This window comes from Pipra filicauda, unplaced genomic scaffold, assembly GCF_003945595.2.
Source record: "Pipra filicauda isolate LSUMZ 115617 unplaced genomic scaffold, ASM394559v2 scaffold209_size2725305_pilon, whole genome shotgun sequence".
Lineage (NCBI taxonomy): Eukaryota > Metazoa > Chordata > Aves > Passeriformes > Pipridae > Pipra > Pipra filicauda.
Genome location: NW_024104320.1, coordinates 2289524 through 2303929, shown reverse-complemented (window position 1 = coordinate 2303929; position 14406 = coordinate 2289524). Strand labels below are relative to the sequence as shown.

Genomic DNA, 14406 nt, shown 5'->3' with positions numbered 1-14406 from the left:
GCTCAGCCATACAGACTCAGAAATCTGCCTTGGAGAGAAAAATCAGGGATTGATTCCTGTATTTCATCTTTGTAAACTTCTTCAGACTTTGGATTTTATTTCACTGCAGTGGGGATTGCAAGTCAGGTCTTCAGTTTATCTAAAAATTTTCAGAGCAGTGATGATGATTTACACACATGCATTTCTACTACCCAGCCCAGTTTTATAAGTGACTGGTGGAGCTAGAGAATAAAAATGAAATACAACACTAAAAGATGCTTTTATTATCTCTGTGAAAGCACCTTTTAGGACTGCAGTTCTTTTTCCTCTCTTACCATAAAGTAAGAATAACTTGAGGAGAAAAAGCACCTTTGAGTTTTAAAAGTATTTGCTGTTCTGTGGTGCGGGTGATAAACCGGATTACAACTGTGCTCGCAGGAGGGATCCAGCAACATGTGACATGTGCTTTGACAGATTTTGGCTGGGTTTGGCTTATGCCCCTTCCTCTGCCAGTGGTACACTCCCAGGGTCCCTCTCTGAGGTGTCAGTGCTCTTTGGAAAGCTGATTCACACGGACAGAGGGGCAGGTACTCCGGAGAGTGAATTTTAGGGGGTGAGATGGAGGATCGACAGCAGCACCACTGGGAAGAGTGACAGAGGGAGGAACAGCACAGCATCCAGAGTCTGGGAGTCCGAGCTGGGAAGGAGGAAAACGAGAGAGATCTCCTTGTACTGAGGAACAGAATGATTTTCCCCTCTTTCTCTTGAATTCTAAAACTTGAAACACCAAGAGCACTGTGGATTTATGCTTTTACAGATCACTCTGTTCCAGACATTGAAATAAAAGCAGCTGTGGAGATCTAGGGGGGATGCTCTATACAGAGTTCATTAATAAGGTACGTCCTGTTTCTCTTCCTGTTCTTGTCAGATGCTGAAAGTGTAGGTGTGTACATGCAAAAGAATATACAGGTGCAAAATGGCATGCATAGATACACATCTAGGTGTTTATATTATGTATTTTCACTGTATTCCTCATTTAGGTCCATTTTCATATTAGCTTCACTGATACTTAGTTTCACAGAATCCTTTTGATTGCCATTCTACTTTTCTTCTCCTTCCTGTAGAATAAAATGTTTCACCATAGGATTAAAGATTTTAGAGTGCAACCTTTAGAAATGTACCTGAGAAATTCAGAAATATTTTCTGAGAGTTTTGATATTGCAAGGTGTCATTTATTCCTTTCTTTCCTCTGCCCCTTCTGATGACATTAGAGTCTCCAGGCATATGTGATATAACCAGGAATAATTTCATGGTGTAACAGGACTTGCCAGTGTAATGGCATTTTGATAAATATTATCCTTTTCAGACTGGTGCTTTCTTTAGTCTTTTTGGAATTCTGCACAAATACAGCATCGCCTTTATTAAAAAATGAATTTGAAGGAGAACTGATCATTTGTGCCTTTGGACAATATTAGGAGCCTAAAACATTGATTATTTGATACCGATTATCTGACCGGTATTGATTTTATACTGATAATTGGTTAATTTCAAAGTAAGAAATGAATATCCCAAAGCACTCCCTTACAACAAGAGAGAAAGTATTTGCAGAAACTGTGTTCAACTCCCTTTTTCATAGAGAGAAGGGAATTGCCTGGAGTTGTACAACTCCAGACAACAAGTCAGCACAGTGCTGTGATGGCACTTTGCACCAAAGAAAATCCAGTTCTTTGAACTTAGCAGAACTCTAAGCTGCATTTAATTGTAAAATAGTCCTGAAGTGCTCACCTAAGATTCAGGGATCAGCACATCCTTGCATTTGCTTGCAGTTGGAGACTGTTTCTTTGCTGAGCAGGATGCAGCACCCTCTCTGGGTGCCTGGCTGCACCCCAGTTTGCAGTGCTCAACCACCTCAGTCGGAAACAGGCAGCAAATGGACAATTCTAACATCAGTCTCAGCCTGCAGTAGGTGAAGATCCAGCAGAGAGAGCAAGGGAAAGGGAATCAGCGTTTCCAAGTTACATTCCCAGCCTCTGACTCGTTACATGACTGGATGTAGATCACTAAGCTGTTCTAATTAAGTTTATGAGCTGGAAAATAGTTGTGCATTACTCCAGGTCTTATGTTTTACATGAGAAAGGAACAGATTTCATATGCTGGTCTGCAAGGAAACCACTTTTTTCTCCCTGGGACAGGGTCAGGCTTTTGTGTGTCTCCAGGACACTTCTGTAATGGACAAATGGACAGTGATGTCGAAACAGAGGGATAGGATTTTCTGTGCAATAGGAAACCTCTACCAAAAAGTGTTCTCGGAGCCTAAACTGAAATTGCAGGTTCTGTATCTCATGAACTGTCATTACTTTTCTATTCTTCTCCAAGTGGTCTTATTTTCATGGTTTTTCCTTGTTGCTTGTCCTCCTGTGGTGCTACAATTGGGGTACTGTTTTCTTGGTTAAAATGTTGCTTGCTGGGTTACTGAGACTATTTTTCATCCTCTCTAAATGATGCTTGGTTGTCACTGCTTTTCATTTTCTTCTAGACTGTCTCTGCTGATTATGTAGCTCCTATATTTGAGTGGCACATGCTTTTTTCACAAGTCAACCTCAGGAAAGCAGGAGTGTGAAATGCTTTATTTGCTGCTGTGCTGTTGATGCCATAGAAATAGTCAATAAAAGCTTTGCAGCCTCTCCAGATCCTGTGAAATGTCTGTCTCTTTTCTTTAAGTTTGTTTTGACTTAGGTCTACAGAGACAGCCAAGTTCCCTCTGAAATATTAGGAAAGGGGTAGAGCCAGATATTGGGCCAATTACCCTGCTGCAGCAGGTTCACACAGCTGATCTGCTCACTACTAGGACTCCTAGGAAAACTGTTGCAAAAAAATATGGTGCTGCCTTCTCCAGACAAGAGCAAGGGTGGGTGTCCTGAAATTTGTAAACAAGGTGAGCTCAAACATGGATGTAAGCAAATTCTGATGTGTCAGAGGGCTCCCTGATACAGTGAGGATACAGTGGGAATACAGATCTTTTTCTCCCAATAGGCTGGCTCTCAACTTTGAGGAACTTTGCAAAGAGTGCTCAGATCTGGAGATGAATTTTTAATCTAAACAGGGTCCCTGGTATAATGTGCTTTGCTTCTCGGGCAAGCTGTGGATGCATTTCAGGTGCTGCCAGCCTGGCAAGGTCACTGGCAGTGTCCTCTGCTGTGGGCACTGGCTGTTGTTGTGGTGTTGGTATGTACAGTGCTTGGCAGTTAGGTTGGTTTTATGGACCAAAACCCAAGCAGAAGGAAATCTTTTTGTTGTTTATCAAACGTTTACATTTACATGGTTCTTCATCCTAATTTCCTTAACTGAGTTTTTCTCAGTGCTTCTTGAACACCTTCTATTCACCAGATAAAGTAATGTTTGTATTTGAATTCAAGTTCTTCTGAATTTATCTTATTGCGATCCTCTCATCTTCCTGCACCTAGAGTTCTTGAAGCTCATGTATATTTTGTGCTGTAATATCAAGGCGAATTTCAATATTATTTTTAGTCATTATAAAGCACAGTTGATACCCAATTCTTGCCAAAGCAGTGACACCAGTCAATATACTACTACCCTTGTCCCTATGTGTTTCCTGTTCAAGGCACTTGAATTTCCCTCCCTTGTGTGCAGCCCTGTTCATAATCTGTCTTGCATTAACAAGGCTTTTATCAAGGTTGAATTCAACAGATTATTGAATCTGCACTAATCACACCCCTAAAATATTGAAATTAATCCTTAATATTATTCATCCCCCAAAAGAACCTACCTATATCAGATATTAAGGATCTGGGAGGAAAATTAGTTTTTCTGGTCTAATGATGTAAGTTGCTTAACAGGTGAATAGTCTCAAGTTTCATTCTCTGAGAATTTTACTTAACCTCAGGAAAATTTACCTTGGAAAACTGTGAAATTTCCATGGTTAGGAATAGGCTGGACACTGATCAGTAGCAGCAAAAACAGAATTTATTCTTCTATGAAATCAGACAGGGAATACGTGTTTGCTTGATGTACTCTCCAGCCTGTTTTTCAGTCATAAAAGTTGTAATGATCATATGCCACAAACTCATTTCCCACTTGTCTGTCTTCTACAGGGTGTGACACTCCAGTCACCACTCAAAATTACCATTGAACATCGTGGTTCTGGGCTCTGGGAAACCACATGCAGGGGGGTCTATTAACAGCAGGGGGATCTATTAACAGCCAGAGTGAGGATGTAAGAGATTTATCTGCCTAATCAGAGATGGCTATTGTGAAGGCTGCTTCTCTACCTATCTCGCTCAAATATACAGCTGTTTTCAGAAGAAGGAATTTTTCCACCTTTTGCATGCCCTAGCAGCTTCAGATGCTGCTCCTGGACAAAAATACATATCTGACCACTGGCGGGGATATTAGGAGGCACTACACCACAGAGATCATTATTTATTCATTATTTTATTTAGCTATAGGAAAACAAATCCACAAATATGTTGTATAATCCAGATGACTTCAGGCTTGTGAATGTTGTTACATGCCCTCTGGATATTGAAGACTAACTGTATAAATTTTGAAAACAATAATGCTTGTGGTTTTTCACATCAAAAATTGAAAATATAACAGGCTGCTGAGATGAATCTGAAATTTCAGTTTTGATCTCCCTTTTGTAAAGAAATCAGTTTTCCTCTGAAGATGCTATACTGTGGAAAAAAAGCCCACAATTTCAGGTCTCTGAGTTTTCCATCACCTGCAAAATCATAATCTGTTGTTGCTGGAGCTAAGAAGTTAATTTGTGCTTCACAAAAGCATTGAATGCCTCCACAACTCTTAGGACACCTTGTGGTTTATAATAATTTTCCAAAACAGCTGAACATATTTTTCTTCTTTGGATCACTGACTTGGGAGCCATTACACCAGAACACATTAGTCCATTGTCCCACCTCCTCTGTAGATGCAAATTCACTCTGTTTCTCTTCAGGGAGAAGAGGGTTAGCAATTTGCTGAAAATTGCCCATCAAGTTGAAGAAGGGATGAGATTCAGCAGGACCCAGGGGGTTGCTCTCTACTTGGTCCTCCAGACCTTTCTGTTCCCTCAGGAGAGTAGGGAACTGTGAGAATTTCCATCAGAAAATGGGAAAACAGATGGGCTAGTATGGAAAAGATGGACAGTGGCCAAGTCATGATGTGTGATGAAATATAAATGGACAAAAACACAGACTGGACAGGCTTGCAGCTGCTGAGGTAGCAGTTACTGTGAAGATTTTTTCTTCTCCAGGTGATGTCGTATATGCAGATGGGACCTAAAGGCTCACAGCCTAAACTTTTTGGGGGGGCATGGAAAGTCTCATGCTGCATCTGCAGTGAGTCATCCACCAAGGGGTCTACAAAACCCTGAAACCAAATGTCAGTGCCTGATAAATAAGGGAAATAAACTGACAGGGGCAGGTTTAGATTAGATATTAGGAAGAAAATCTTTACTGTGAGGGTTGTGAGACACTGGCACAGGTTGCCCAGAGAAGCTGTGGATGCCCTATTCCTGGAAGTGTTCAAGAACAGGTTGGATGGGGATCTGAGCAACCTGGTCTAGTGGAAGGTGCCCCTGCCTGTGGCAGGAGGGTTGGAACGAGATGATCTTTCAGGTCCCTTCCAACTGAAACCATTTCATGATTGTATGATAAATGACAGGGAATGGTAAAGTCCATTTGGTTGCTTCCACTCAGCTCCTGCAAAATGTCATGCTTTTGGCAATCCGGGGTGAAAATTCCCAGGATTTGCCTAAATCTGAGGAAAAGCAGCAGCTGCTCTGCAAGAACAATCAAGATTTTTTCTCCCCTCTCCTTCAGTGCCCTCTCTGTAAGAGGAAGGGATCAGCAAGGTTACCACTGTTCTGTGGTCAGCTTCTTTCCTGAAAGAGGTGGGGATGTAGTTTCCTGCCCTTCCTCAGGGTAAGAAGAACCTGGCTGAGCCATGAAGGACATGTTGAAACACCCCAATGAGAGATGAGGAGAGAGCAGAGAGCAAAACTGATGTAGGGTGGGCAGAGCTGCATTCATGAGGCCCAACAAAAATCCTCAAATAATTTTTTCCTTTAATTTCAGGAGTTCTGAGGCTTGATATTGACATTTTATAGTGTCTGGGTGATGATTTTTGATCTCCTGAGGTTGGCTAGAGTTGAACAGTTCCATTTTAAAGAATATATTATTTAAAAGCAGAATTGTTCGTATTAATTAAAGATGAGTGTCTGCAGCACAGATAGAAGCACGAATCCATTTCTAAGAAGCAGCAGGTTGGTTTCTTTTGTTGTGGTTTTAAATCTGTTTTCACTGGCACAGGGGGCCTTTCATCATGGAATGTGCTGGAAAGATGGTCTGTAGATGAGCTAGATGGTAGGCTGTGGTGCAGTGCTCTCTGCTCCCACGTTTTGGACATTGGAAACCTATAATGGCCAGTCTTCGCAAGCGAAGATATTGGGAAAGGTCATTAACCCTTCCAGCCTGCGCAGTGGATTTTTAGGTGAGACACAGCGTGCGCTGAACTGAGCCCACCCTTTAGTCCTGAGGTTCATCTGCCGGGGCCGAGCAAAGCTTGGACAGTGGCAGTGAGGTCCCCAGGATGTAGGTTTGTTTAGAGTGACCTTCTCTTAGGTGGATTGCCTACCAAGGCTGACGAGCTCCACCTGCCCAGGGGGCTGGGAATCGAACCCGGGTCGCAGAGGTGAGAGTCAGGCACTCTACTGCTATGTGGAATCACTTGGTCTTGTGAGGCAGCAAGAACAAACCAGTCCCTGATAACTGGATCATTTCCCAGTGCTTGTCCAAGTGTGCCTGCCACAGCAGATGAAGCACTTATATTGCAAAATATCTTTTGAGAGCTTGGGTTATTAATATCTATACTTAGTAATCAGAATCAAGGACTCAATTAAAAGCAGTCTTGTTTTTTCATTCACTTTTTTCCCTTTTTTTTTTCCTTTTTTTTTCTTTTCCTTTTTTTTTTTTTATCAGGCACTGGTGTTTGAAAAGTGCACAGCCTTCGAAAGATAAAGGTCCTCAACAGACCTGTTTTGCTTTGCAGATCCACTGCTGGGAGTCTGCACTGCTTACTAACATAAAAGTAGCTGCAGGCACTGTGACAACCCACCCTTAAGGCAAAGGGAACACCTAAAACTCACATAACCACCTGTGAATTTATCATCACATTTTTTAAAATTATTGCATGTTTTTCAAAGTTCAGTAGTAAGTCTTCCTGCATAGCTTTAAAACTGAAAGGAAATAGAAGCACTTAACCAGGGCTTTAATTAGAGATAACTTTTACCTCTCACTGCCCATTGGGACCTTTTCCTGTTTCCACAGCCCGTGTCTATGAAATGAGCTCCTCAAAATACACAGGGGAAGTTTAGGATAAAAATGATGCTTGACAGCAGGAGTTGGGATCCAGCAGACACTGACAGATGACTAACTTTGCTGTGGAGACTCTAAGAAATAGATGTCATCGGACAAATTGAAGGAAGAGATAATTACTTTTTTTTCTCTTAAAAAGATAACAATACTTGCTGGTACTAATTTATCCTTTTAGCTCTTGTCTTTTACTGACTCAGATAAAATTATTCATAACCTTATTGTTTTTAACATATCATGAGAGAGCAGAAAATTATTTTCTTAATTAGCACAGTTGATAATGTTATCACTTCAGCTGTATTAAGTCCTTCAAAACGAGCTCTACTAACTTTCTATGAGGTGATGCTGGGATCATGGATATCTTTTGTTCCATTCTGCCGTTTATCACTTGGTAAATTAGTGTTCTCCTACAAATAATTACAACACTTGTACGTGGTCCATGATTTCTTGTGCTCTCTTTTCAAACACATGAAAGCATTGCTGCCACTGTAACTTTCACAGATTTCTGCAGCATCTGATAATAGTCCAGTTTCTGTGATTCCTATGAAACATAGAAGGCTTTTTCTAATACTAAATACCTTTATGTTTTTCAGATTTTTTTTAAATTTTTTTTTAATGGTTGGTATTAATATTTCCTTCATTAGTTACGAAAACGCTTTCCCGACTTCGTACCACTTTGACTGTGCTATATAAACTAAATATACCTATTTTTAGCTGCCTAACATAAGTATAGTGATTGTTTTCTTACTAATTTAGTTGAAGGACTTCAGATTTAGCCGGTATGTGCCCATGTTTATCTAAGCCCCGTGGAAGAAGGCGTAATTGGAATCTGGGTTAGTCCACCTCCTATTTGTAGCTTCCCCATATGTTTTAGGAGTTCACAGGAGCTTGCAAGAAATGAGGGTTGGTACAAGCAGGGATCACTGGCATTCCTATTAAAATAACATTTTATAGTCCCTGTCACTGACTATTAACTTTTAGGAGCTGTGGATCAGAACATTTATGACTTTTATCAGGCATTTAATACTGTGGTACCTTAAAAAGCACATGTATTAATAAAACCAACAGAGTTAGCAGTTCCGATGTTGGTTCTTGAAATAATTTGTCTGGGAAAATGGACATCCCCTACAATTGCTAGGATTTGCCTATTATTATAAAAGTTATCTCTCTCCATAGGTTTTTACCCAACATTTAGATACTAGATGCTGATTAGGATTACAGCTTTTCTTGACCTGGAATTATGAGAGAACTAATTATTCTGCCTTGTTAATTACATCTTTTTCTGTTTTATGTGCTCTAAAAGTGAGATCTGATTCTTGCATAGAGCTTCATTTTGGGGGACACAGTCAATTCCTGTCTAATCAGGATGATAAACATTTTTTAAAGCCATAATCTAGTATTAATCCCCTGCATTACATGTCATCATTAATTTTTTGTGTAAATCAAGTAGAGTTGGGTTTTATCTCCTTATATCTGAAATTTATTATTAATAATCAGTCATTATTACAATAATGAGGAGAGTTTTTGTTTCTTCTTGGAAATTTGACATTAATTTCCCTTTATTTTTGTTGAAAATTTTCAAGAAATAATGTACTCTCTCTGCTTAAAGCCACAATAAGGTGCTTCTTTTTCAGCAACCAGATAGGAGTACTCTGTTACAACATTAACATTTAAAAGCAGGTAAAAAACTTAGATTGTCCGGAGCAGCAAAATCTTCCACGAGTAGTTGGATCAGAGAGGGCTCCCTCCTGTCCCAGGGCTGTGATTTGTTTGGGAAACCTGCACCTTTTCTTTAATGCCAATTAAAAAACCCAGTGGCAGGACTTCTGTTTGAGCTTAACATATACAGGAATTGAAATTTCCTTTTTAAAGCTACTTTTTTGTGTGCTTGTAAGTTGGACACGACTGTCCTTGTCAGCCACCTGATACTGACTGGAGTGGGAGATTCTAGTGTGGCTCAAAAGAAGAACATGCCTTTAAACACTTTGGTATTTGTATCAAACCCAAATTGTCCTGACAGGTCCCAGATGTGCTTTTCCACTTGCATCACTTCAGACACCCAAATGCTGCAGCCACAGAAGAGTTGTGGCATCCTGCAAGCTGGGGGATAGAAAAGCATCAGGATTCTTTTAAAGACCGGGTGGAATCTGGATCAAGGCCTGTGGCTATGATAGGGTGGAGAGGATGATCGTTCTGACTATTTTGTTTCCCAGATTCATGATTTAGTCCATCCTTTTGTACTAGATGGTCTCCTTAGACCATCTTTTTTTCAGAGCTAGAGGGACAGCAGGGCTGTGAGTGCTTTAGGTGTACCAGGCCACACAGGTCTGTTATTGTGAAGACTGTCTGCCTTCAAAATGCGGGAGAGACAGCAAATGGGTAAAATAAGGCAATACTTTTTTCCTTCTCACCAAGCGCTGGCAAGAAGAACTGAGGGGTCTAAATACCCTAAAAAGCTCCTGACTTTTTTTTTCAAGCATGGTAGAAAGGTTTTTGCCTTATGCAAGGGTTCCTCACTTTACTTTTCAGTTGTCCTGGAGGGATATTCCTCAGAGGTGTCTGCCACATTCTAGTTCTCCCATGTCTGGGTTCACTTTATTTCCATTAGTATATTTGACCTCAATGGTCAATTTCCACATGAAAGGAAATGGAAAGAGAACTCAACAAGCCTTCCTACATGAGTCCATTATTTAATAATTCTACTGCTTCTTCATGACTGTAGCAGCCAATTGCTGTTTATAACCATAGCCAGGAAAAGCTATTTGCATGGGAACCCAACACCTAAATAACTCTAAGGAGAATTTATAGATATGAATTTTCACTTATCTTTAAAATTTTTAGAGTTGCCATCTGTAGACATAGTGTCCCTCAGGATACGAAGAAATTGCTGGGACTGTCTTACTGGTAATTACCAGTCTCTTGGCATTAAGAGAACGGTGTGTATAGATAAAGACAAGTAGTACAGTATACATTAAACACATTGAGCAATGAAGATAATCAAACACAAAAGATTGCCTTGCTTATTTTTTCTGGATTCTCAGTCTTGGGGCAGTCTTAGACCAAGCTGGAAACAGGAAGATCCTTAAGATATTCAGGGAAGGCACTTCCAAAGACCTGGCTTGAAAGCCATGATACAATGGTACCTGCTCAGATGGGTTACTGTGGGGACTGCCACAAACTCACAGAATACGCTGAGTTGGAGGGGACCCATCAGGATCATCGAATCCAACACCTGGTCCTGCACAGGACCAAGAGTCACATCATGTGCCTGAGAGTGTTGTCCAAACACTACTCGAACTCCATCAGGCTTGGTGCTGTGACGACTTCCCTAGGGAACCTGTTCCAGTGCCCAAACTTCCCCTGGGTGACAAACTTTTTCCTAATATCCAACCTAACCCTCCCCTGACACAGCTTTGGGCCATTTCCTTGGGTCCTGTCAGTAGTCCCCACAGAGCAGAGATCAGTGCCTGCCCCTCCTCCTCCCCTCACAAGGAAGTTGTAACTGCAATGAGGTTTCCCCTCAGTCTCCTCTTCTCCAGGCTGAACAGACCAAGTGACCTCAGCTGCTGCTCATATGGTTTACCCTCCAGACCCTTCACCATCCTTGTGGCCCTCCTTTGGACATTCTTTAATACCTTAATGTCTTTTTTATACTGTGGTGCCATGTGAATAACAATGTTCTTGGATAAAGTCATGAAATAGATCATGGCAGGATGCTTTACGCAATTTTGAATTGGATCCTGCCATGCCCTGGCAAGTGGCAGAGCAGAAATGAGGATGGGAAGATGCATCTTGTGTATGAACAAAAATATCTTTGTGTTTTCCAGCAGCAGATGTGATCTATTGCAAACTCTGTTCTTTTGTTTTTCAGACACTTAACTGGATATGAGTGGGATGGCATCAGATCACAACACTTCCTCCCAGGAAGAATACGTCCCACATTATCTCCAGAAGGGAGATCCCTTTGCGTCAAAGCTTTCTAGAGAAGCTGACATCATAGCTGGCTTTTATTTGACAGTAATTGGTAATGATTTTATAACTGGTCTTTGAGATATGACTGCCTGCTTGTAGCTCTCACAAAAGAAGCAGAAGCTGTTGTGCATTGATGTGTAATCACATATTTCTTCATACTAGAAAGAAAAATCTAGGATGTAGAGGAGAAAATGCATTAGAAATATGGTGTCAACAGTTAGTGTCAACAGACAATGCTGCTCCAGATAGCCACAAGTGACTGGCAGTGGACCTTCCAGCAAAAAGTGAATAAATGGTATTTTTTTTCCTACTGATAAGTTACTACCTTATGGTTTAATTGTCTCTGAGCAGAAATGAATTTTTCCCACTGTGCCATGTGGCCCGTTTTCAAAGCCTCTCTCACGTGCCTGTGCAGCAGAGAATATCCTGAGATGTGCTCGTTTGAACCTTGCTCAGCTCCTGGCATCATCTGTCCTCTTTTACACATTATACTGAACAATATTTTCTGCCTAGCACCCTCCCCGTCCTTCTGTGTTGCAGTCCTTCACCATGTTCAAAGTGACTTTGCAAGCATAATAAATACAATTACGTACTGGTTAGTGCACACAGATGATAGCTGGGACTGATTTCTGCATTAAGTATTCATATGCCAAGGAGTCATCATTCAGCAGGAAAAATTCTGGTCTCCATTACTTCTAAGGATAAACTGGTCCTTCTTATTGATAATTTACCTTCTGTGCTTTATGGAGAGGGCTGGAATTACATCTTTTTGTGTCAGTACTTGTCTCAGCTCCCAAGGGAATGGCATGAGGCTGTGTCAGGGGAGGTTTAGGTTGGATATTAGGAAAAGGTTCTTCACCCAGAGGGTGATTGGGTACTGAAGCAGGCTCCCCAGGGCAGTGGTCACAGCACCAAGCCTGACAGAGTTCAAGAAGTGTTTGGACAATGCTCTCAGGCACATGGGATTGTTGGAGTGTCCTGTGTAGGGCCAGGAGTCGGAGTTCGTTGATCCATGTGATCTGTTCTATTCTATTCTATTCTATTCTATTCTATTCTATTCTATTCTATTCTATTCTATTCTATTCTATTCTATATTCTATTCTATTCTGTATTCTAGAATATTCTATTCTATTCTTCTTTATATATTTAGGTTTTGTTATGTTTTATGGCTTTGGTTCATGCAGTTTCTCACAGCGATTTTCTCCTAAAGCTGAGCTAAGGACATGTAAATAACTACACCAAACTGAGCTCAGTTCAGACAGCTGAACACCAGTCGGAATACAGGGTGTACCGTACTCCTTGACATTTATTTCAGTATTGATTCAACCAGAACTTGTTCAACCAGTTCTGCACAAAATACAAGGATCGATCTGTCATTCCTACATTTATATTTCTCATTCACTACTTTACATCCTTCCCTCCTACTCTCACATACTGCCTTTCCTCCCACTGATCTAAGTAATCTAATATCTTTTCTGTAATAAAGGTATCAGAGTTATTTTTATCATTTATCTTCTACTTATGCCTTCTACTAATTTATCATTTTTTTCCTGCTTATGTCTTTATTGAAAAAAGAATTCAGAGCAGCAGAGGTGGCAGGTGAAGCTGTCTCTCAGTGCTGGTTTTGGTATTCATGCGCTGTTTTCTATGTATCCTCACTTTTCACATATATGTTTTTTCCTGCTGCTCTGCAGAGAGATGTCTTCACTGAACTGTCCAAAACAACCCCCACTTCGGGTCTTTATTCACTCTGTTAAGCAAATTTAACTTTAATCCCAGGAAATGTATTTGAGTAGCTGCAATGAATCTTTCTAATATACACTGTGTTGCCTTGTTATGTTTGCTGTATTTAGGGTAGATTTATCCTGTTAAAAAAAACCAAACCCCATCAGGTATGAAACATATTGAAAAACTCAGGTGTAATCAAATTAAGGCAAGGAACAGGAAATAAAAGTTTCCAGTGAAAAGCCAAAAGCCAATCATAAAGGCAAAGACTTCCGTGAGCAGTGTGAGGAGTCTGGAATTATAATTCAAAAAGGTCTGATAATCATTTTGATATTGGATTTATCAATAAGATTCCCACCTTCCTGATGTTGTGGACTGGACATCAGACAGCCTGTGGTGGACTCATTGCATCCAGTGGCCCAAGTCAGGGAAGTTAAAGACACAGTTCTGCTGTGTGTGTGGCTCTATACACCATATCCCACACTTAGATCCAGATTTAACTTATTTTTCATGTGCTTGTTTTGCATTGCATTTTACTTGGTTAGTTACTTTACCCTTATGGCCATTACACACTCCAGTAGCAGCTTTCATTGGAGGGAATTATGGTCTTCACATATGCATGTAAATGCTGCATTTGCATCTTCCTTGGACTTGGATCTGTAGAATAAGACACCACCGGTACCTGGCACAGATATTTTTAATTCCTTTTAGCAATCATTGCACTGTTTTTAAGCACCAAGCTGCTGCTCAGTTGTGATGTCAACCATTTCAGCAACTAGACCATTTCCAGACCAGCACAGCAATGTTTTAGACATTGTATATCATACAGTAATGCACATGAAGTGGTCAAAGGCCAAGAGAAGTGCAGAACCCTCCACTCCCCCTCCTCCCTTCCCACCCTTTCATAGGGATTTGTGTGAAGGAGAGTGTGATAGTTTTTACCAGTAAAGCACAATTTCACCTTATGGCTCATCCACTAAGAGTGGAAATTAAACAAAACTGGTGGAAGGACCAATGCCAGGTCTTCTGTGTTTGTGAATAGATGGGGCAAAGTAGCCTTTAAGCACATTTTTCTTAAAAAAAAAATAATAAAGCTTGGCTTGGATTGATTCTTCTCATGTGAGCTGTAGCTCACAAGGTTGATTTAGTGTAGTGCCTTGGGGATGCCACCATTAGCACCTCCTGCTGTGCAGATCCAGATTTTAGTACCCACTCATGTTTAGGTGGATAGCAACATCTTAGTAATATCTTGGACTTGAGAACTTAGAAGGAAATTCATCGTCATTGTTCCCAGGTAAATCCCTGAGTAGCTTTTTTTACTTACTGCAAAAAAACCAAAACG

At 40.7% G+C, this 14406-nt stretch overlaps 1 protein-coding gene across 1 annotated transcript in view; it reads left to right on the top strand.

Annotated features, from left to right (window-relative positions):
* The first annotated feature begins 778 nt into the window (after positions 1 to 778).
* The window catches only part of OPN5 (opsin 5), a 30206-nt gene continuing 16578 nt past the window's right edge, over positions 779 to 14406 (top strand). The window contains exons 1-2 of the mRNA XM_027749267.2: positions 779 to 875; positions 11239 to 11391. Coding sequence (XP_027605068.1) covers positions 11253 to 11391 — 139 coding nt within the window. The 5' untranslated portion in view covers positions 779 to 875; positions 11239 to 11252. The remainder of the gene's footprint in view (positions 876 to 11238; positions 11392 to 14406) is intronic.